Source organism: Ranitomeya variabilis, chromosome 4, assembly GCF_051348905.1.
Source record: "Ranitomeya variabilis isolate aRanVar5 chromosome 4, aRanVar5.hap1, whole genome shotgun sequence".
NCBI lineage: Eukaryota > Metazoa > Chordata > Amphibia > Anura > Dendrobatidae > Ranitomeya > Ranitomeya variabilis.
In genome coordinates this window covers 551,884,194-551,907,559 of record NC_135235.1, presented here as the reverse complement: position 1 = coordinate 551,907,559, position 23,366 = coordinate 551,884,194, and the positions used below count along the sequence as shown (strand labels likewise).

The 23,366-nt window shown below is 45.5% G+C and overlaps 1 protein-coding gene across 2 annotated transcripts in view; it reads left to right on the top strand.

The window, feature by feature from the left end:
* Positions 1-23,366, top strand: part of ACE (angiotensin I converting enzyme) — a 63,541-nt gene that overhangs the window by 8,821 nt on the left and 31,354 nt on the right. For both annotated transcript variants that reach the window (XM_077252668.1, XM_077252669.1), the window contains exons 3-5: positions 6,576-6,743; positions 12,334-12,427; positions 22,854-22,997. In XM_077252668.1, the coding sequence (XP_077108783.1) occupies positions 6,576-6,743; positions 12,334-12,427; positions 22,854-22,997 (406 nt within the window). The remainder of the gene's footprint in view (positions 1-6,575; positions 6,744-12,333; positions 12,428-22,853; positions 22,998-23,366) is intronic.

Here is a 23,366-nt window from a genome sequence, read left to right as displayed (position 1 = left end):
CACAGCGACGGGTTGTTCCCGACCCTAGTGTGAAAGTAGCCTAAAATTAGGATTATTTTAGGACAGACGCATGCTGAGTACCATCCAATAGGTTTTCAGCAGGATAGTGAAGTGCCATCACTGTGGACGAGGCTTGAAGAAACTTCAGCCTCATGGTATGTAAAGTTAAAATGACTTGATGCTTCAGAAATCCCCCATGGATTTCACCCTGGAAGAGAGAACACCGCTTTATAGCTGTGAAATCTGCATGTGTTTTTATTTTTCTGCTAGATATTTTCTTTTCCACTGCAGAAGTTTGGCAGCTGCAAGGTTCAATGGGAAGTATCCCAGGGGTACGTCGGAGTACATGTGCATCAAACTCTGCATAGTGTGACATCCACTGATCAAAATCGGCCTGTCTATTTACGCTTTGGGATTTTAAGCCCATATGACTTAAATTTCACAGCAGATATTTATTTATTTTTTTGCCAATTTTACAATTCTATGTGTGGATTATCCACAGCAGATCTGTCAACATATGCTTGGGAAACACTTATCAAAACAGATGTACTGTGTGTAACACAGGGATTTAAAGAGTGGCTGACATTTTAACCAGAAAGTGTCTTAAAAGCAAATCGGTCACCATGTTTTTGCTGCCTCACCTGATTGGCATTATCCAGACAGCTCCTGATTCCAGAGATGTCACTTACTGGGCTGCTTGCTGCAGTGTTGGTAATATCGCTGTTTTATCAGAAGGAGATGATCACTAGAGGACTTTAAACCTGCTACATGTAGTCCTCCATAATAATTACCTCAGTATAGCCCCACCGCTGACAGCTTTCTGTTTATACTCTGCATAGGCAGAAATCTGACAATGGTGGGGGGCGGGGTGATATGGAGCTCATTAATATGGAGGACTACATGGCAACAGATTTACCTGTCTAGTGATCTCCTGCTGATAAAACTGACTTTATCAAAAGTACAGCAAACGGCCCATTAGTGACACATCATTGGAATTGGTTGTTTTGGTTTTTTTGTGTTTGTTTTTTTTTTTTTTTTCCTTCCTACCCCCTAAATTATGCAGCTCTAGAGGAAGATTAAAAAAAATTAAATCTGCCACAAAGAATGGGGTTTACCATGGAATTTGTGCTATAGCAAATGTGAATATCAGAAGATCTTTGACCACATTGCTGATAATAATGATAATAATAATAATAATAATAATAATAATTTGTATTTATATAGCACCAAAATATTCCGCAGCGCTTTACAAATTATAGAGGGGACTTGTACAGACTTGCAGCTGTGTACCCAAATGTGTGGGTGAGGTGAGGGGGGGGGGGGGGTTGTTTTCATCCTGTGGGCTTCCAATATTGGAATTTTCAGTTCTCATATGGGGCAGTGTACAAAACTTCAGTATTTTATTAGTGATGTAGTAAAGGGCAATCCTTCTCTTAGCATACTTCACTGCTAAAATCAGAATGGCAAACTTGTATGACATAATCATGTAGAAAGTGGTTTTAATGTTAACAAATGGAGTCCTATAATATAGTAAGGAAGGGCTCATATACACAGCATTAAACATTTCTATAAAAGTGTAAAGTGTTCGGTTATGAAGAATCTCTCAATGAAGGGGAGAAAGGCCTGCATGTAAGTCACCATAAGCTGCACATTGCTGATAGGCGTCCTACAAATACCAGGAAGACAAAAGCTAACATAGATAAAGAAAGCAATTAAGCGTTAAATGCTATAGTGCGTCCAGCTGTACAAGAAATGGGACCAAACGTGAAAAAATAAACATCAGGAAGAGGAAAAAAATGTGAAAATGAGCTGATTTTCCTGAGTAATGAGCGAAGAGCTGTAATCAGCAGAACGCAACGGCGATTAAACACTAATTGGGTGGAGAACGAGCACTGCTGCCGGAGAGGAGATAGCACTGTTCTGCGCTAGGGCTCTGGGGCAGGGTTACAGATGTTTACAAGAAACTAAGATGCATATAGAGGATTAATGTGTGGGCAAGAATGCTTTAACCCCTTCTCACTGACAAAATGTATATTTGCATCCTAGATATGATGACCATGCCTTAATCTATTTACAACACCCCTGGGAGGTGATGGGAAGGCTTAATGTTTAGTTTGCCATTTAACACGCTTTTATGTATATATTTCTCATCATAGTGACCTATGATCAGTCAAGCTGATTCTGGTTATATACAAAAAAACAAACAAAGAGGGGGGGGGGGAAACAAACAAAACTTGGGAGTCTGAACACAAATAGTAAAATAGAGTTCAGGTGCTTGGTGTACCCTTGGTGTGGCCAAACTGTCTAGTGCATTTCCTTCCCATTCTACTTATTTTCTATCTAGCTCTGCCAAGGGTGCACTGAGGACCTGTTTGGTTTGAGCAGTCTTTTTGTGCTGACAGACTCCATAATCGCTGGTTTAATTTCATAATTCCCCAGTAAACTGTCATAAAACACTTTGAAAAATTGCAAATTCATCGCTACAACACAGAAGCCCCCAAAATCTTGCGCAATTTTAGTATCTTAATGCCGTTTTGAACTCTGTAAATCCTGACTGACATGCCATTTCTGACGATGTGAATTCTGCACATCGGACTCCAGCAAAATCTTCACTAAGGCTACTTTCACACTAGCGTCGGGAACAACCCGTCGCTGCGCGTCGGGCCGACGTTCCCGACGCTAGTGTGGTCTCCGCCGCACAACGGGGGCAGCGGATGCATATTTCCCACGCATCCGCTGCCCCATTGTGATGTGCGGGGAAGTGCGGGGAGGTGGGGGCGGAGTTCCGACTGCGCATGCGCGGTCGGAAAAAGCGGACCGTCGGGAGCAAAAAACGTTACATGTAGCGTTTTGTTTTCCCGACGGACCGCTACCATACGCCCAAACGCCGCCAAACGCATTCACCGTTTGGAAATGCGTCGCAAATGCGTCGCGAATGCGTCGCTAATGTTACTCTATGACGAAACAACGTATCCAGCAAAAACTTTTGCTGGATGCGGCGTTTCGCAAAAACGACGCATTTGCGACGTATTGCAGTTAACGCTAGTGTGAAAGTAGCCTTAGACTTGTGTATGTGCAGTACCAGTGATAATGAAATGGCCCAAATGTAAAATCTCTCTAGGAAGGACGTCTGGTCTGCATTTGACTTCCTAAGCTGTGGCTTTTCATAAATTTGGCACAACATGATGCCATAGTGAGGGAGCCAAGGTTATTTATACTTGGTGTCTAGCCCTGATGTGTGTGTGTGTGTGTGTGTGTGTGTGTCTTTCATTTAGGTCCTGGAGCTACTTGGAACTACTTGTCTCCTAGTATATCATGGGTCAAACTGTTAAGTAAATTTGCTGAGAAATAAAAATGTTGAAAATTGGAGCAAGGGAACACATCACTCCAGCTTCTAGATTCAGTTACAGGGAAAGTCTTTTCTCTTATTGCTGAGTGTTTTCAATGGGGAGAAAGTTGCTGCCCAACACCTTTGGATAGCTGCTTGCTTTCCAGGAGAACAAAGGGATTGAATGTTGGAACGGAGTCTGGACACCCCACCCTACATCACATGAGCAGGTGATCCCACCAGAAAAACACAAGGGGTTCATTTCTATTCTAAGTCGTAGCTGGGCTTTTAGACTATGACCAACCTATAATTTTTCACACTACAAAAAATTGCATTTTCAGACTCCAGTTAGTTTCTTTGTGGAGATTGCCAAGTCTGTGAGGAGACTTCTATGCCAAGTTATGCTTCTCTGGAAAATTTAAAAAAAAAATACAAATGGACTTTTCAGAGAGGGGCAGGAACTCTAGCACCATCCTTATAATCCTTATAAATCTGCCTGTAAATGGAGTTTCTAGTTAGGATAAGAAGCCAGTCATGTGGCAAGGTTCACAAAGGGTCGATATTGACTTGTAGGGCTTCTAAATCCAATTGGTGCCAGTCCTCTGCAGGCACTATTTGGATATCTGACTCTGATTTCATTCAGTGTATTTAAAATGTCAGTCTTTCTTGTACAGACCATTAGTGTAGTCCCATCATCTATCACTGCTCCACCTAAACCAGGACACTTGGTCTATGCCATCTCGTATCGGAGCAGTATACATTTGCTTGATTTGTTAGTTCAATGCTCTGGCCTATTCCTGAAGACTCTCCACTCAAAATCTCATCGTAAGATGTTACTCAGCAAGACAAGTCATGGGGTGCATTTACATATACTGGTTGTCGTGCTTTCTGGATCGCCCCGTCTAGGGCAGTGGGGTGCTCGGTAACGGGTCCTTTGGTTCTCGGGGGGGTGGGGGGGGGGGTGGGGGGCTTCGCGATGGCTAACCCGGTCCGTGGCCCTAGGGACGTCCATTGTAAATGGGGGGGGGGGGGGGGGGACGGGGAGAGAGAGAGAAAGGTCTTTAAAGGGATAATGTTCGTGACGCCACCTGTGGTATCCGGTCAGGGTGACTGACGCTGCTTGGGAGTCCGCTGGGGTGATATTATGGCAGCTAGATGGTATACCTTCCCACAGGAAGTATATCCCCCAGGGCTTCCCATTGTGTGGATGGTGAGAGGCGCAGTGAAGAACGAGGACACAAGGTTGCAGTCTCTTTACCTTTTTTACTGAAGGCTTCAGCATCCGCAGTCCAGATCACAAGGCAGGCAGAGCCCGGCCGGTCTGAAGGCAAATCCAGAGTCCCCCTTATCCAGGTGGAAATCAGTAGCCTTCCTCTGGCACCTGGGTGTTGTAGTACCTTATTGCTGAGCCTCTCATAAGGTCCTCACAACTGTTTGTAGATGTTATGTCTTTCTCTGTCCCCCTGATGGTAAGGATAGGACAAACCCGTATGACTGATGGCCTGAGGCTTTTTACAGGGACTCTAGCACGCCCCAGCCCCCACAAGATGCCACCGTGCCTCCTGGGTATAGGGCGGGCAGATAACGTGGAGTTAGCTGTCCTGCCGGTCTCTCGAGCAAGGCATAGAGACTGTTGCTCCCTCGGTGTTCCGACTACCGGATCCTGTGCCTCAGAAGGAGGCAGCCTGTGCAGGGCAGAACTCCTTCTGGTTTCCTCTCCTTTTGATATGACTTCGTTTCTCACCCTCTACAATACAGTTCGCTGTTGGTGTCTTTCTTAGGATGCTGCCGGGCAGGCGCAGCTCCGTGGCCTTCTGTCTAGGCCTCTGACAGGGTCCCACCCCTGTCAGGGACCACCCTGTTGGCAACTGCTAGATGTTCCTCCTTTTCCCTCTGTCTGCCTGACAGGTACTTCCTGGGTGAAGCCCAGTCAGCTTCTGACTAACTTTCTATCCAGACCACCAGTTTTACCTAATTGTGAGGAGTGCCCTAATAAATAGGAGCATAGCTCCCCCTGGTGGACTGGAGTGTGAAGTGTGTTGTGTGGTTTGATACCTGGTAAAGTGATCTCCTTTATTGCCTTCAGACGTAACATCACTCCCCCTGGTGGAAGAATGACATTACTGCAACGACCAGGACTCTGGGGCGCTGCAAAAGTAGCCTATACGCAAATCCCTGATGGAACTCGGTCCATTTTTCTCGTACGTTAGAATAACTGATGTCTGAAGGAGGGTTAAGGCTAAGTTCACACGAGGGTAGAAAAAATTGTCAGCTTTTCAGCCAGAAAAAATGGGGCGCTGCACTTTTCACCACCATTCTGGGCAAACTTTTTTTGTTTGTCCAGGGCACCACTGTTAACCTAAGTGGGGTCCCAAGTGCTTTGCAAACATATTGAACTGTCACAAACCTTTATGCTTATTTCAGACCCTTAGAGCTAGTTTATTGACCAAGTAAAAAAAAAAAATGGTTATTCTGTACACAAGCTGATGAATGATCACTAATGGCTTATTTTGCCCACAAACATATACAACATATTACAAGCTTTAAGTAATTTATAGAAATGCTGTTTATGGACTTCACAACAGCTAAGTTTGGAGGATATGAGATTATGCCTTCTAGCCAAGCCAAACATCACCAGCCCCTCTGCTTGTGGAACATTTTGAACATTGTGCTATACAAACAACTATCCTTATCACACGGCCACTTCTTCCTTTAGATGGTGGCTGTCTAAATGGACTTTATGCAATGTCCAAAAGTGCGGGAAATGACATCCTTGCAATATAGGATACAACCCCTAGTGAAATTTTTTTTTTTTTTTTTTTTTTGTGGCCCTCATGTTGGACACACCTCAACATCCATGTAGTCCATTTTAAACCCCAAATTTGGTGGGCTTGTGTATTATGTGCTATATTCTGTAAAGGGACAATGTTTCTTGCTCATCAGGGTCCACTCCTATAAAAGTCTGAAGCGCACACTGAAAAAATCCAGAATAAACATTTTCTGCAAATACACTTCTTTTCTAGTGTTGAGAAATCCATATGCCACAGATGACTCTCACCGCTAGTTTTGGATGGGGCGTATAAGTGGACTGTCTGTGCGCACCATCTGGAATAATGATGGGTCCATTATGATTTTCACCCTTCTATCTCGTTTATATTACAGGAGTGTATACAATTTTCAGTATTTTTGTTCTCATGAAGAAAAGTGACTTCTGAATATGTAATCAGATATTTATTTCTTTTTTTAGGTGGAAGCTGCTGGCATAGAGCAGGAATTTAATTATGTTTGGGGAAAAAAAGCCAAGGAACTTTTCCTTAACACCTATGGTAATTTTACAGATCTTGAGCTGAAAAAAGTAATTGAATCTATCTGGACACTAGGCGTTGCTAACCTTGCGGAAAGCGAACGTAATCAGGTGAGTGCCACCCCCCCCCCCCATCCTTTCCCACACATGACCTCTGCAAGGCAAAAACTTTATTGAAATTAACACTTCTAATTTTTCTATTGTGGACTTTGTCGTGTGTCTTTTTTTTTTTTTTTTTTTCCTATTGACACTCTACAATACGCTTGATGTTGTCAGTTCAGCCACTATGCAAATGTATATGGGTGTAGTTCAGAGACACTTCTATGTAAGGAGAAATTGGCACCCATGCCCAAACAACCTGTGAAACGTGAGTTTTCTGGATATATTGTAACATGGCATTGGGCTGGGTGGTAGCCATTGGCGAGGCACCCTCGCAAGTTACATGAAGGTGTGGACTTTCTACGCCCTTGTAGGCATCATGTAACTGATTACTTGAGTTGACCAGGACCAGATGTTAAACCTTTCAGTGAGGGAGACCACCAGTCAAAATGTTTTACTGAACAAAAACTTGGTTGGGATTATGTACAGTAGATCGTGGGTACACAACTTTGAGCATTTTATTCACAAAGTTCCAATTCCTTCCACTTTACTTGCTTGTTCTCAATCTTCACCACAGCCCAGCTCCGTTAGGAAGTCCTATTCTCAACTTGCGGTTCCACGTCTTCTTTCCTCTCTACCGGCCATACCCGCAATATAGATCCTTACTTATCTTTTTTGTCCATGATGCTCTGAAATGTTTTGTCTTGCTTTTGCCCATCCTCTCATTAAATTCTGTGCGGTACTTCAAGGTGTCCTTTTCTGGGACCCTTCTCCATCGATCACTCTGCCCTTCAGTCATCTTTCTCAATTTTTCTACTAAAATCTAGCTATACTTTCACGTTGGGGATACCCAAATGATACAGCACTGCTACAGGCTAGAACTTGGGGCCCAGTCAGTGCCTGGAGTAGACTGATCTGATGGTCTGTCCCTTCGCCTCCTACTCTGAGCTAGTCCCAAACTTTAACTCTAACTTTCCCTACTGTTGGACAACACACATTAACGCATGTCATAATGCACATTACAACCATATTCTTGGGGAAATTTAGGCAGCTTTGTCAATCTCCTCCTCAGTGCCATAAGGGCATATGCAGAAGTTGTCTTTTTTCAGGTGGGTCTGCTCTGAAATCCACCAAAAGTGCTCAAAAGAATGAGCAAGTTTTTACATAGAAATGCATATGTTACTTCACTTTAGTTCCCTCCCCCCCCCCCCCCCTCGAAATTCTAGTAGTAATTTTTTAAACCATTGAAGGAGGAAGAAAAAGGACACAGTGAAGTTAATGACTCTTTAGGACATACTCTGACTTGTCCTGAAGCACCTTCCTGGAACTGGGTTCACTCTGCCTTGAAACCCCTGTTCTAACAGTCATGTGTGGTGGAGTTGGTTCTTTAATAATCTTTATAATCTTTTTTTATATAGCGCTAACATTCCGCAGCGCTTTACAGATTGCACACATTATCGTTGCTGTCCCCATTGGGGCTCACAATCTAAATTCCCTATCAGTATGTCTTTGTTTCTTAATAATAAATTTTTTTTTATTCATATGTATGGGATGTTTGGGTGGGCATAGGGAGGCTATGGGGGTGTCGTGCTGCATACTGGGAGGCTGTGTGGGGCTCATGCAGCATATATGGAGGCTGTGTGGGGCTCAAGCTCCATATAGGGAGGCTCTGTGGGGCTCATACGGTATATAAGGGGGCTCATACAATATACAGAAGGGGCTGTACTTTGGTTAAAACAATATTTAGGAGGATGGCAGTTTACTTAATTCTGCTCTATATTAAGTGATACAATTAATATAATTATCATGATATTAATAGTGAGCAGGATTAATTCCAGCCTATTGGTTTGGCCCTCAACAAGTCACGGTCTCATGTGGCCCCTCAGGAAAATTAATTGCCCACCCCTGTTCTAGATGATCCATACTACACACACCCACACCTCTCCAAAGTTTAAACAATCTTCTCATCTAGATCATCAGTTCCTTGCTACAGCTGATCTTGCAATAGTCAGAAATTGACTAACCACATATAAGTCGTAAAGGGGTTTCCACAATCTTTCTAAAACAAATTGCAAACAGTTGGCCAATTGAGCATAACCCCCATTCATGATGATGTCCAAAGCCCCTGGACAAGACAAAAAACCCTATGGAAAGTCTGCATGATCTGATATACATTGACACTATAAAAATAGCTGATCCAAGGCTAAAATCATCGTTTTGAGAATAAAACAGTTAGATCTACAGACCAGGAGTCATCTGACAAAGCCTCTACATCGCTTTTCCCAATGAACTCCTACACTTAACTCTTCCTCCAAAGGAATATTTGTTACTAATATAGTTTTACAGGAAGGGAATGATTCCGTTACGAGAATTTCAGAAACCTAAATAGTGTTTGGCTCCATAACATTATGTTGTAAATACCTTTTTTCCCATGCCATTCATCACCCTTGTTCGTGGAGAGCAAAGGACATTCCTCTTGAGATTTTATTGGTGTTTGTTTTTTTTTTTTCCTTTATTTAGGAATGCAAGAATGTTCTCTTTATAAGGGTAATTCTATCTGATTATGAAAGCTGACATATCATTTTAGAGCTATGATCTCCCAAATTTGAGGAAGTGATACCCCTAAGTAGCTGAAGTGTCATCCAGGTGGAAGACCTGAGTTAGTCCCTCAAGTTCAAACTTTCGGCTGCAATAAGATCTAATTTGTCAATTGATTAGGATCATTCTCAGGTCTTTTAGTGTTACCCATTTTCAGAGTGCTGGAAACTATTGTATTTCCAAACTAGACAACCAATTAATGCTTCCATCTGCCCTTCTCACTTAATTCCTTTTTGCTTCTCTCCTAGGTACACCCTTTAGAATGACTGTTCAGTAAAATGGGCACTCTACAGAAGAATGGCCATTACGTTAGCGATGTACTAGCCACCAATAAACGTGCGGCCTTTACTAAATGAATACAGACTAAAACATAACACCTATTCATAGGAGAGATGTTAATTCCTGATTTCCACCTCCCATATGATTAGAGTAGTGGACCACTACTTCATTAATGCTGGATGGCTAACAGCTGTTCTGTCCTTCACCATCTAGATCTGCACATGTACTTATAAACTTTAACTACCTGACACAATGTAGAATATTCCTTCTCTATAAATAATGGGGGAGGTATTACAGAAAATGACTGCTCCTTAAGTATTCAGGCATTTAACAGCACCCATTTCTCATTCATCCCATTAATGGCGGCTGTTGTGAGGTTGGTGCATGTTCCGACCTTGAACAGACATGGGGAGCATGGCAAGAAATGTCAGGAATTGTCAGAGCCCTTCAGAGGAAAATGATTCGAGCGTTTAATGAGTAACTCAAGTAGCTGCAGTCGACTTGCATTAGCACAAATGTGAATTATATCCAGCACCAAAGAATATGTTGGGATATATTAAAGGTACAATTGGAAAGGGTTCTAAGCTACCTGGATCCAAATGTGGATTCTTACAACCCAATGCAAATTCACTATTCATGCTTTTGCAGCATGTGGATGAGATGTTTAAAATGTCATCCCCATGCTAGGTACTGTAAACAATTCAGGTATTGCTTGTGCAAATTTGCAGGTAAAATCCTTAAACTTTTTCAGTCCATGTTTATTGCCCACAACCATTGGCTAAATCCAGCCAACGGTAAAATTTTGTGGGCTTCTCTACTGCTCCTCGACAGACTACCTGTGAGGCAAGGTGTGAGCATTTTGGTTTACATTGTGCCTATCCTTTGATTGCATTTTGAGAACTAATATTTGACCATTTTAACAATCCTGTGTATGGTCAGCTTAAGTGCACTTCTAAAATTCAGATATGGTTACAATTCGCTGCCATCAATATACCAGGTTTCCTTGTCCTGAAAAATGCACTCTTATGAACCAGTCCTTAACGTAACAGAAGCATATGTGATATGGTTGCTACTGCTGGGAATTTTCCCTTCTGCCCTCCATTGTGAATTTTGCTCTGCTTTTTGTACTCGTGCTTTTATGGCTTCAGTAGAAATGTATATACCATATATTATATTATATTTTATTTTCCTTTGACTAGCACTTGCTTGAACAACTTATTCTTATCTAATGTGTAAATTTGCATTTTATTTTATATATTTTTTTTTCAACACTTCAGTGAACAATCCTTCTGAGAATTATTGATCAGAGATGGATAACTTTTTAAGTTAATCATGAACCTTTAGGACAGTAGCCTCACATTCATATTGATGTGTACTGTGTTTTTATGGAAGCTTTGATAAGCAATCTGCTTAAATACCAGGTTACAGCAGATAACTAGAGTTCTAGTCCTACTTCTAAAATAGTGCAGTTAATCTTGATGGCACCATGACCTAGTCTAGTTTTTTGCTAAAGAAGCAAACCTTGATTTATAAGCACTAGAAATATTATCCGAAGGATAAACCAAGGCTGTTGTGCCCTAGACAGTCTGAATTTGCCCTCCTTTGCAAGTGTACCATGGTTTTTCTGTGGCATCACTGCTAAGGTTGTGCTTTTTACTTGTTAAAGTTGTCCACTACTTGTTGCCACTCGCTTTCCCTGGGGCTGCCATTCAGTTGTTGTCACTGACACATGACCTCTGTGCCCAATTGGCGCTAGCATCACTGCCCCACCTTCAGACAAAATGAACATTAAAAGGAAGCCCGGGCTGTGGCTGGTCTGACTTCCTCTTCATTTTGAACTTGTCCGAAAGTGAGGGCATTGTAACATCCTAATACATTCTCTTTATTGCTGATTTTCCCCTGTAACTAGGATTATTGTATTCGCCCCAGTTACAAGGGAAATTTGACCTTATGCATTCATAGAGCTGCCTGGCTAGGATTTCTAGAAACAGCAGCTCCTGCTCTCTACCTACACCCAGCGATCACAAGATCACTGGGTCCGGAGGAGGAAACTTCATCAGTGCTTCCTAATCTGTATACATGGCATTTAAGAGATGCGATCAGGAAAGCTGGTATGGTAATGGGCAAAGCCAGGCTTCCCAAAGAAAAGGCACATTGTTTGACAGCCAGTTCCCCTCTCCCGCAAGTGGCTTTCTTCTATTAAGGCTTTTAAATGGCGGACATCAATTCAATTTGCACTTTACTCTAGACTGAGTGGTCCAGAGCTAGTTTAAGATCTACTTCAAGGACCAAGTCCTGGGATGTCGTGTATATACTCTATATATTGCTCAAGAAAAAAAAAAATCTAATGGTGGTTACGGGTTACAACATTGCTCTATATTTGGTGAACAGGAGCTGAATGTTACTCACTGCTGTGGGATCTGCATGTAACTGTATGGTGCCGAGACCCTTCCACTCTGTACACTGTTTTGGCTGTTTTTTTTTTTTGAGTACTGAGCTCATTTTTTTTTATAATGAATTTTTCCTTTTTCAAATAAACATGAGCTAGAATTTTTCACGATTCGCACCTTCTTGCATCGCCTATGTTTTAGTGATGTGTGCAGATAACAGATTTTACTTCATGTCCTTAGACACAGCAGGCTATGGGCTCACCTTGGACATAACCAATGTTCTGCACATATCATTAGCTTATATCAAATAATTGAGGTGGTTTTCTTTTTCTCAGACCAACAACATTCTCAGCCAGATGGAAGAAATCTACTCCAAAGCAAAAGTCTGTCCGCCGGGGCAAACCACAAACTGCTGGTCTCTAGATCCAGGTAGGACACATTTTCTATAGTAACTGGTGAAAAATCTGATGTATTTTGTACTGTTTAGCTTGTACAATCCACTGTGTAAAGCCGGAAGTAGCATGGTGATTAGCAATGATACTGTAATAGCGTGCAGGTACTGAGTATGTCACCATGGAACAGGCAAACCAACAGTTGAGGGGTTTAATAACCGGAATTAGGTTCTCCTCGCAGGGAGGAAGCAATGGAAAATTACTAGCAATAAAACAATGCAAAAATACGGGAGTTAAACAATAAAACAGAATTAAGCAGGATTTCTTGAGAAAAGAACACTTATCAGTTTCATGAGGACTTGCTTGAAGGGTCGTCTTCTCCAACGTAGGCGCCGAGAAACAGCGGCACTTGTCGTCCCTCTGGGGTCCGTGAGCAGAGTAGTCTCTGAGAGCCTGCTGCCTGGGGTTTCGGGAGTTAATGTGGTATGCACAGGCTCTGAGTCTTTAACCTTTATAGCACAGCCAGAAAATCAGGGCTCCGCACGGTTGTCTCTGTACCAGGAAAACAAGGGGCTCTGCACTGTTAAGTCTCTGTACCAGGAGTCAGGGGCCAGGGTGTAGTAGTCTCTCAACGGGTCTCAAAGCGCCCCCCTAAAGTCACAGCAGAGTCCGCTTTAAGTACTCACTGGATGCAGTCTTTCTGGGCAGTCTCTACAAGATGCAGTCTTTCTGGGCAGTCTCTACAAGATGCAGTCTTTCTGGGCAGTCTCTACAAGATGCAGTCTTTCTGGGCAGTCTCTACAAGATGCAGTCTTTCTGGGCAGTCTCTACAAGATGCAGTCTTTCTGGGCAGTCTCTACAAGATGCAGTCTTTCTCTCTCTCTTCTGGTGCGCAGCTGCACCCGGCTCTGCACGCTGCTCTGCAAGCTGCTCTCTCTCCTGCATCCATCCTTTTCCTGCTCTCTGGCTGCTTCCCTCCTGTCCCAGTCTACAAGTCTCTCCCCTAGGGAACCTGCAGCACAGCTCAAAGGTTCCGGGCACAGAGCCGAGAAGGTAACCGCCCCCAGACTCTTCTGGTGCTTTTAACTCCTTACATTCCCCCCCTCTTTCTGCTCGCCATTCCACGGGCGAGATCTTTAGGAGCTCCTGTTGGCAATCTGCTGCCAGATGAACTCATCCTGATTGTAGCGAACAGGGGGTACACCAGCCGTTGAACGTTCAGAGCGTCTAAAAGCAGCAGGGGCGGTGGTGTCAGCTGCTGTGGGAGGAGTCGAGGCTTCCTCCGGTACGTTGGTAGAATCTGGCACCAGTCCTGTTCCTGGGTTCACTGGAGGAGATTCGAAGTCTTCTTCCTCATCTTCCACATCTACATTGATCACTGGCGCAGCCGGTGGGGGTGCTGGAGCCAATTGGACTGATTCAGGATCTCGAGACAAACATGGACGCAACATATTCCTGTGCAGCGTGCGGGTGGGAGTCCCTTCTTCCGTTTCGGACTGGACCTCATAAACGGGACCCCCGTTGCCGAGCCGCCGCTTCACTCGGTACGGCCTTTTCTCCCATCGGTACTCCAGTTTGTTGTGTGGGCGCTTTTCCCTCACTAAGACTCGGTCTCCAGGCCACAGGGCTGTCCCCTTTTTAGGAGCTACCTGGGGATGCTCCAATTCTTGTAGCCGGTCCTGCACTAGACGTTGAATTGTCCGCAGCCGACGACGATGTTCTTGAACCCAGGAGTACACCCCCGTCCGTGGGTAGTCCTCCTCGGGTTCCAGGGCCAGCTCTGCCAGTCCCTTCCCGGGTCGGCCAAAGAACAGAGAGTAGGGGGTGAATCCGGTAGTGCTGTGTTTACAATTGTTATATGCCCACACCAATTCAGGGATGGACTCAGTCCACTTCGCCTTCTGGTCCTCCTCCAGAGTCCTCAGCATTTGAATCAGAGTGCAGTTAAATCTTTCACAAGCCCCATTCCCCTGTGGATGATAAGGGGTGGTCCGGGACTTATCTATTTTGTACAGCTGGTGCAGCTCCTCCATCACTCTTCTGAGGAAGCGGGCCCCTTGATCAGAATGGATGCGCTTGGGACACCCATACACCTGAATGAAGTGTTTGCAGATTGCGTGAGCCGCAGACTCGGCAGTTTGGTCCCGCGTGGGCGTCACTACGGCAAATTTAGTAAAGTGGTCTATCATCACTAAACAATGCTCATAACCTTGATGTGCTGGTCCAATTGTCAAGTAATCTATTGCCAGTAGGTCCATGGGGCCAGAAGACCTCACCGTCTCTGTGGGAGCTCTTTGTTCTGGTGGTTTGACCAGCTCACAACTTCTGCATTGCCGACATACTTTATCCACAGTGTTCCTTAAGTGGGGGTGATAAAATAGGCGCTGTAACCACTGGAAAGTCTTTTCTGGCCCAAAGTGTGCTCCTTTCTCATGTGCTTCCTTAGCCACCTGGTCTATCATGGACGAGGGAATCACTGTCTGCCATACAAGACTGAGTTCTGTTTGCAGGAACACCTTCCGGTACAGGATACCATCCCGCAACTCGAGCCTCTCCCACTGGCGTAGCATCTTCAGTACTTCAGGTGACATGGACCTCCTCTCACGTCGATTGGGCATTTGTTCAGACACGACCCACCTTCTCAACTGAGCTAGCTCCGGATCCTCCTGCTGTACTCGGACCCACTCATCGCGGGGCTGCTCCAGCAAATTCACACAGGCCTCTTCCTGTTCAATTTCCCACGCCGCTGCCACCGTCCTGGCAGTCTTTCCAAAACCTGGAACCTCTACATCTTCCAGTTCTTCATCCTGGCTGGGTGCTGGTTTGCGATAGTTTACTCGGGAGAGGGCATCCGCATGTACATTCTCAGCTCCTCTTTTATATGAAATTCTGTATCGGAACTTGGCCATTCGGGCTACCCAACGTTGTTCTAGGGCGCCTAACTTGGCATTCTCGAGATGGGCCAACGGATTGTTATCGGTGCGTACATGAACTTCTGAGCCAGCCAGATATTCCGCAAACTTCTCAGTCATTGCCCACACCAGCGCCAACAACTCCAGCTTGAATGAACTGTAATTTTCTGGATTCCTTTCTGAGTCATGCAGAGACCGACTGGCGTATGCGATGACACGCTCTTTCCCGTCCTGCATCTGCGACAGTACAGCCCCGAGGCCCTGCAGGCTCCCGTCAGTGTGCAAGATGAGCGGTTGTGTGAAGTCGGCATAGGCCAGCACGGGGGCCTCCGTCAATGCCTTCTTCAAAGCCAAGAATGCCTCTTCCTGATGCTTCCCCCACTGTATGTTCCTGTTTTTGGCGCAAGAGGGCACTCCCCTCAACAACTCCTGGAGTGGATTAGCAAGGCGGGTAAAGTCTTTTACAAAGCGTCTGAAGTATCCCATGAGTCCCAGGAATGCACGCACATCTTTCACAGTTTTTGGAGTTGGCCTCTCTTGTACCGCAGCGATCTTCTCCTGGGAAGGCCTCACCCCTTCAGCGGAGACAACATGTCCCAAGTATTCAATCTCTGTACGGAAGAGGTGACATTTCTGGGGTTTCACTTTCAAGCCATACTTCTGTAGCCGACTCAGAACTTGCTCTAATCTCTGCAGATGCTCCTCAAAGGTGGGGGCAAAGATGATGATATCCAAGTAGATCAAAGTGGCTTCAAAGTTCAGGTCTCCCACACATCTCTCCATGAGTCGCTGAAATGTTCCTGGGGCGTTTGCTAGGCCGAAGGGCATCCGGTCAAACTCATACAGTCCCATCGGAAGGATGAAGGCCGTCTTGGCTCGGTCTTGCTCCGACATGGGCACCTGCCAGTAGCCGCTGGCCAAGTCTAACGTGGAGAAATATCTGGCATTCCCTAGTGCCGTCAGGGACTCCTCTATCCTGGGCAGTGGGTACGAGTCCCGCACTGTGCAAGCATTAAGCCGCCGATAGTCCACACAGAACCGCAGCGACCCGTCTTTCTTTCTCACCAAGACGATAGGGGCAGCCCACAGGCTCTGACTCTCACGTATAACTCCCTTCTTCAGCATGTGTGACAGCATTCCCTTCACCTCCTGGTACATCTGTGGAGGTATTTGGCGGTACCGTTCCCGGATTGGCGCCGCATCCCCGGTGGGTATCTCGTGGGTGATGGCCGTGGTACGTCCAAAGTCATCTTCATCTTTGGCGAACGCATCCTGAAATTTCCCCAATACAGCTTCTACCTGAGGTACCTGCTGCGGAGTAAGTTCCGAGAGCTCCGCCCTCATGCGTTCCAGTATCTGGCGCCCTTCTTGCATTAACCTGGGGTCCAGAGCTGCCTCCGCCTTGACGGTCACCAGCCACGGATCTTCTGGCCTTGCTGTCAGCTGTACCGCCTCAGTGGGGACCAATTCGTCTGGAAGGCCCAGGACTTGAGCGACTTTGCTTCTAGGGGGCAAAGTTATATCTGTCTCCCCCAAATTGATGCAGCGCGCAAGGACAGTTCCATCCCGCACGGTAGCCAGGGACCGTGCGACCAATATTCCTGACGGCAGCTGGTCGGCTCTGCTGGGCTCAATTTGAACTTCGACCCCCTCCAGCGGGATGCCAGCTTGTACAGGCAGGGGAAGCACTGTCTGCCCAGGGGGCAACACTCGATTGACTGAGGCGGGGACGACGACTTTGCAGAGTTCCTTTCCGTCGCTGTATGCTTCCCGGACCTGGGCGGTCCATATCAGTTGTTGGAAGACCCTTCTCTGGGGAGTTTGGTCACTCCATTGTTGTAGGAACTGTTCCGGGGACTCGTTGAAAACGAGGCTTCCGAGGTCTTTTAACACATTCATGCCCAGGGTCACGGTATGGTCTTTAGCTACCTCTCCATCCACCAATACCACTCCTCTCCTCCCGAGGTCTTTTCCGCAGACCTCTATGTTCATCCATACCACCCCTGCGACCGGGATGGGCAAGTGATTGGCAGCCATAAGTTTGATCACTGGACCCCATTCGGGCCATAGCGCCTCTGTGAAGTGATGGCGGAAATATATCAGGCATGGTGGTCACTTGTGAGCCGGTGTCCATCAAGCATCACACTGCTCTTCCATTGATTTCTGCCCAGACCAGAGGGCACGTGGAAACAAGACTGTGGGGACTTTTACTCCTCCTCCTCTGTTCTTCACGCTCTGAGCGGCGCCCCTCAAGCCCAGAGCCACCTAGTTTAAAGGAGGATGCGGGGATGGTCGGCTCCGCCGGGGACACCATCGAGCAATGTGGCCGGACTCTCCACAAGTGTAGCATGTAAGAGGGCTTCTCCTCCTGGTAGTTTCACCCTCCCTTCGGGGGGCAGCTTCTCTGTCTCGCACCAGAGGGCCAGGCCCCTCTGCCAGAGTTCTTCTGGAGGCCGCCATTTCTTCACGGACCGGTCTAATCTCCATTCTCAGGTCCTCCACCCACTGGGGAATATTGCCTGCGGTGGTGGTTACCTCCCCGCTCTGCACCCTTCCTACCAGCCCCGTCACTCCCTGTTCTTGTTCTCGCACACGCGCCTCACTGCCAACCTCAGAGAAAGTCATGTCTGGCTTTACTCGCATGCGCTCTCGCAGTGCCTGTTTCATCATTGCGTCACGCAGTCATGTCACTAGCTGATCTCTGAGCACCACATCAACTGACCCTACCCCTACACCGTCCTTTCGTCTGATAGCAGTATGAAGCTCTTGTAGGGCGTTCATGAATTGGGTCACGGTCTCCCCCTCCCATTGTACCCGGTGAAACAGTCGCATGCGAAGTTCCCCTACGTCAGTGGGGTCCCCATGCGTTTCCTCAAGTATGCGCAGCACTTTGTCCAGGGTATCTCTCTCCCGGGGGGACCTATGCATGACAGAATCCCGCGCCTCCCCCTCCAGAGCCATCAATGCAATTTCTGCCTCCAGGGCTGGTGTCATGGGGTGCATCCGCATCATTCCCCGGATACGCTCTGTCCAACTCCACAACATTACATTGTTCCCAGTGAACCTTGGCAAATTATTCAACATGGCTCCCAAGGAAATGCTAGACCTGGGAACTTCCCCCGCTGCTTGGTCTGCCCTATCCGCACTACCGTGTGACATCCTGCCGACTACGCCAAATGTAATAGCTTGCAGGTACTGAGTATGTCACCATGGAACAGGCAAACCAACAGTTGAGGGGTTTAATAACCGGAATTAGGTTCTCCTCGCAGGGAGGAAGCAATGGAAAATTACTAGCAATAAAACAATGCAAAAATACGGGAGTTAAACAATAAAACAGAATTAAGCAGGATTTCTTGAGAAAAGAACACTTATCAGTTTCATGAGGACTTGCTTGAAGGGTCGTCTTCTCCAACGTAGGCGCCGAGAAACAGCGGCACTTGTCGTCCCTCTGGGGTCCGTGAGCAGAGTAGTCTCTGAGAGCCTGCTGCCTGGGGTTTCGGGAGTTAATGTGGTATGCACAGGCTCTGAGTCTTTAACCTTTATAGCACAGCCAGAAAATCAGGGCTCCGCACGGTTGTCTCTGTACCAGGAAAACAAGGGGCTCTGCACTGTTAAGTCTCTGTACCAGGAGTCAGGGGCCAGGGTGTAGTAGTCTCTCAACGGGTCTCAAAGCGCCCCCCTAAAGTCACAGCAGAGTCCGCTTTAAGTACTCACTGGATGCAGTCTTTCTGGGCAGTCTCTACAAGATGCAGTCTTTCTGGGCAGTCTCTACAAGATGCAGTCTTTCTGGGCAGTCTCTACAAGATGCAGTCTTTCTGGGCAGTCTCTACAAGATGCAGTCTTTCTGGGCAGTCTCTACAAGATGCAGTCTTTCTGGGCAGTCTCTACAAGATGCAGTCTTTCTCTCTCTCTTCTGGTGCGCAGCTGCACCCGGCTCTGCACGCTGCTCTGCAAGCTGCTCTCTCTCCTGCATCCATCCTTTTCCTGCTCTCTGGCTGCTTCCCTCCTGTCCCAGTCTACAAGTCTCTCCCCTAGGGAACCTGCGGCACAGCTCAAAAGTTCCGGGCACAGAGCCGAGAAGGTAACCGCCCCCAGACTCTTCTGGTGCTTTTAACTCCTTACAATACGCTGGACAAAAACTGATACCATGACTGATCACTGGATTAGTTCTTGTATCTGTCGTGTTTATCGTTGCACTGAACTCTTCAATGTTGTCACGTTTTTCAGTCTAGCCCTCTGGTTTGACAATAGAAATGTGATTAATCCCAAAGACAAAAATATTAGCAAAAAATCAAATTATGGGTTTAAAACTTTTACTAGTTAGTTTTCTAAAAAGAGGCCATTACCTCCATAAAAACAATGTGACTATTACCCACCACACATACCGTATATCCATTTAAATGTCTCAAACCCCTATCTAGGGGAATATAGTACAAATCCCTATTCTCCATCAGGGATAAAGAGTAAAAGTATTTACCTCAGATATATACCGTGAATCAAAAATAGAACCCAGAGCCTCACCTCAGGGAATTCCACTTGGGTTAATTCCCCATCTATAATGTTCACAGATATGTGGCAGACTTTTTTCTGATATAAAGATATTTCATACATAGTATGGAAAAGAAAAAGGAACTGTCTCACCATATGCAGCTTTTTCCCTTTTTTTTTTTTTTTTTTTTATCATCGCAAATTTCGGAGTCCGGGTCTAAATACTCATTCCTAAATTTGGCTGACCCTGGTATCCCAATGACTCCTGCCCTTACAAGGGCAGTCCACAGCTAGCCCTATATCTAGCCAGCCCTGGACTGATCCTCTGTGCCTTCTGACGCGTTTCTTCCACAATGTGATTCATTAGGGGATTGGCACCTTATTCTTTATCAGGAACATTTGGGTATATTTTTTTTCTTTTTTGTTTTCTGTGGTAAAAAAAAAAATGAGTTTTGAGAAAATTGTTTTCTCTGGAGAAATATATATATTATATACACTCACCGGCCACTTTATTAGGTACGCCATGCTAGTAACGGGTTGGACCCCCTTTTGCCTTCAGAACTGCCTCAATTCTTCGTGGCATAGATTCAACAAGGTGCTGGAAGCATTCCTCAGAGATTTTGGTCCATATTGACATGATGGCATCACACAGTTGCCGCAGATTTGTCGGCTGCACATCCCAAAGATGCTCCATACAAGGCAGGATGGATCCATGCTTTCATGTTGTTTACGCCAAATTCTGACCCTACCATCCGAATGTCGCAGCAGAAATCGAGACTCATCAGACCAAGCAACGTTTTTCCAATCTTCTACTGTCCAATTTCGATGAGCTTGTACAAATTGTAGCCTCAGTTTCCTGTTCTTAGCTGAAAGGAGTGGTACCCGGTGTGGTCTTCTGCTGCTGTAGCCCATCTGCCTCAAAGTTCGACGCACTGTGCGTTCAGAGATGCTCTTAGGCCTACCTTGGTTGTAACGGGTGGCGATTTGAGTCACTTGCCTTTCTATCAGCTCGAACCAGTCTGCCCATTGTCCTCTGACCTCTGGCATCAACAAGGCATTTCCGCCCACATAACTGCCGCTCACTGGATTTTTTTTCTTTTTCGGACCATTCTCTGTAAACCCTAGAGATGGTTGTGCGTGAAAATCCCAGTAGATCAGCAGTTTCTGAAATACTCAGACCAGCCCTTCTGGCACCAACAACCATGCCACGTTCAAAGGCACTCAAATCACCTTTCTTCCCCATACTGATGCTCGGTTTGAACTGCAGGAGATTGTCTTGACCATGTCTACATGCCTAAATGCACTGAGTTGCCGCCATGTGATTGGCTGATTAGAAATTAAGTGTTAACAAGAAGTTGGACAGGTGTACCTAATAAAGTGGCCTGTGTGTGTGTGTGTGTGTGTGTGTGTGTGTATGTGTATGTATGTATGTGTGTGTGTATGTATGTATGTATGTATGTATGTATGTGTGTATATATATATATATATATATATATATATATATATATATATATATATATATATATATTCTATCCCAAAGACAACTGATGTAATCTTGACATCAGTTTTAATTAGTTAAGGCACAAGAAAATTCAAAGTACAAACCCAGACTCCAAGTAGCCAAGCAAAGTGATTGATCTGCACATCCTGTGAATTTGCAGCAGTGTGCATGCCTTGTCTATACACTGCCTTCTTGCTTTTTCGGTAACTTCTTATCCATATGAAACTAGGCCGAACAAGAAGTTCCTGACACTAGCTGAAAGTGTATTCTCTGCAAAAAAAATGGGAGTATTCGTGATTCATAACTTCTTGCCCATATGAGAACTTGGACTGTGCAGCCAATGGAAACGTTAAAAAGGGAAAAAACTAAGACTTGCGTATAATGGTTAGAGAACCTGTCAACACCATTTTGTAATGGTGCTGTAATACTGATTACATTGAAGAAATCTGCTTTGTTTTTCTTTAAAAAGTTTCAATCACCATTATGAAGTTTTCTGGTAATTAGTTTTGGGAGCACAGGGCCCAGACTGTGCACTGGGTCTTCTCTTCACTTTCTTTTTTTTTTTTTTTTCCCCAGCCCCTTCCTCTGCCTCTTCTGTTGAAAAATTGTAGCAGTGACATATCATTCAAAGACATGGAGGGGAAGGGTCCTCAGACAAGGAGACCTAATTATTAGAAAGTCAAATGTGGATTTCTTTACCAAAGCTCAATGTAAGGCCAGTCTCACACATCCAGATAATTCTGGTACTGGAAAAATCGGTACCGGGAGTTATCCGTGTCCGTATGCTCATGTGGCACACGTGCGGCAGCCGTGTGCCGACTGAGGACCACACGGACCATGCAGGAGACAGCGCTAGAGTTTATCGCTGTCACCTGCTTTTGGTGCTGAAGCTGGCATTCATTCCTCCTCCCCAGCAGCGTTCGCTGGAGAGAAACTTTATTTTTAAAGGAAAAAAGCAAAACGTAATTTTTCATCTCTTCTGTTCTGCAAGCGCTGCTTTCAGCCGAGCAGGACAGAAGGGATGAATGCCACCTTCAGCACCACAAGCAGGGGGGACAGCGCTTACTGTAGTGCTGTTTCTCCTGTGGGCGGTACGTGCACACAGAAGAGAGTGCACACTGTTCTCCGTGTGCGGGACGCTTTGCGGACCGTGCTGCTGGAGAAAAACTGACATGTCTCCTTGTTTTGAACACGGTCCATGAAAACACGGTCCATGAAAACACGGTCCATGAAAACACGGTCCATGAAAACACGGTCCATGAAAACACAGACATGTACATAGACCCATTCATTTGAATGGGTCTACGTGTGTCTTTGTCTCCAGTATGTGAGAAAACTATCACTACACGTACCGGAGACACTGACGTGTGAAACCGGCCTAACTAGTATTGCATCCATGACTTAACTTTCCGAAAACATGCTGTCAGGTTCTCGTTACTGCAGGTCTCCACATTCTCATGCTTTCTTCAAAATTTAGTGTAAGCCATGCAAACTGTTGAACTGTTGTCCATCAAAACCTGTTTGGGTAAAATCTTTGTTTATACACTTATTTTTGGTCCTAGATCTGACTGACATAATGGCTACTTCCAGGAGCTACAAGAAGCTGCTCTATGCTTGGGAGGGATGGCACAATTCCGCTGGAAAGCCCTTACGGTCACTATATCCAGAATTTGTGAAACTCAGCAATAAGGCATATGTGCTGGACGGTGAGTAAGGGAATTGTAAAGAGAAAAGTCTTCAACATTGTAAACGATCACACCTTGTGGTGCTATTATAAAAGTGCACACCTCAGGATAGATTCAAATATGTAATATGTAGTCACCATAAACTTGAAGGGGTTGTCCACTACTTGGATGGCCCCTTCTTGATCAAAATGTTTGGTCCCCATAGAATAAAGCTTATACTCTCCTGCAGTGTTGGCACTCCCTCTCCCCAGGGCTCCCATTCAGTTGTGACACGTCACATTGGTGCCCAATCAGCGTTGGCGTCACGATCACTGCCTTCAGACAAATAGAGCATTTAAGAGTCAAATCGACCACACTAAAGATGCACCAGATTTATCTTCCAGCATGAGC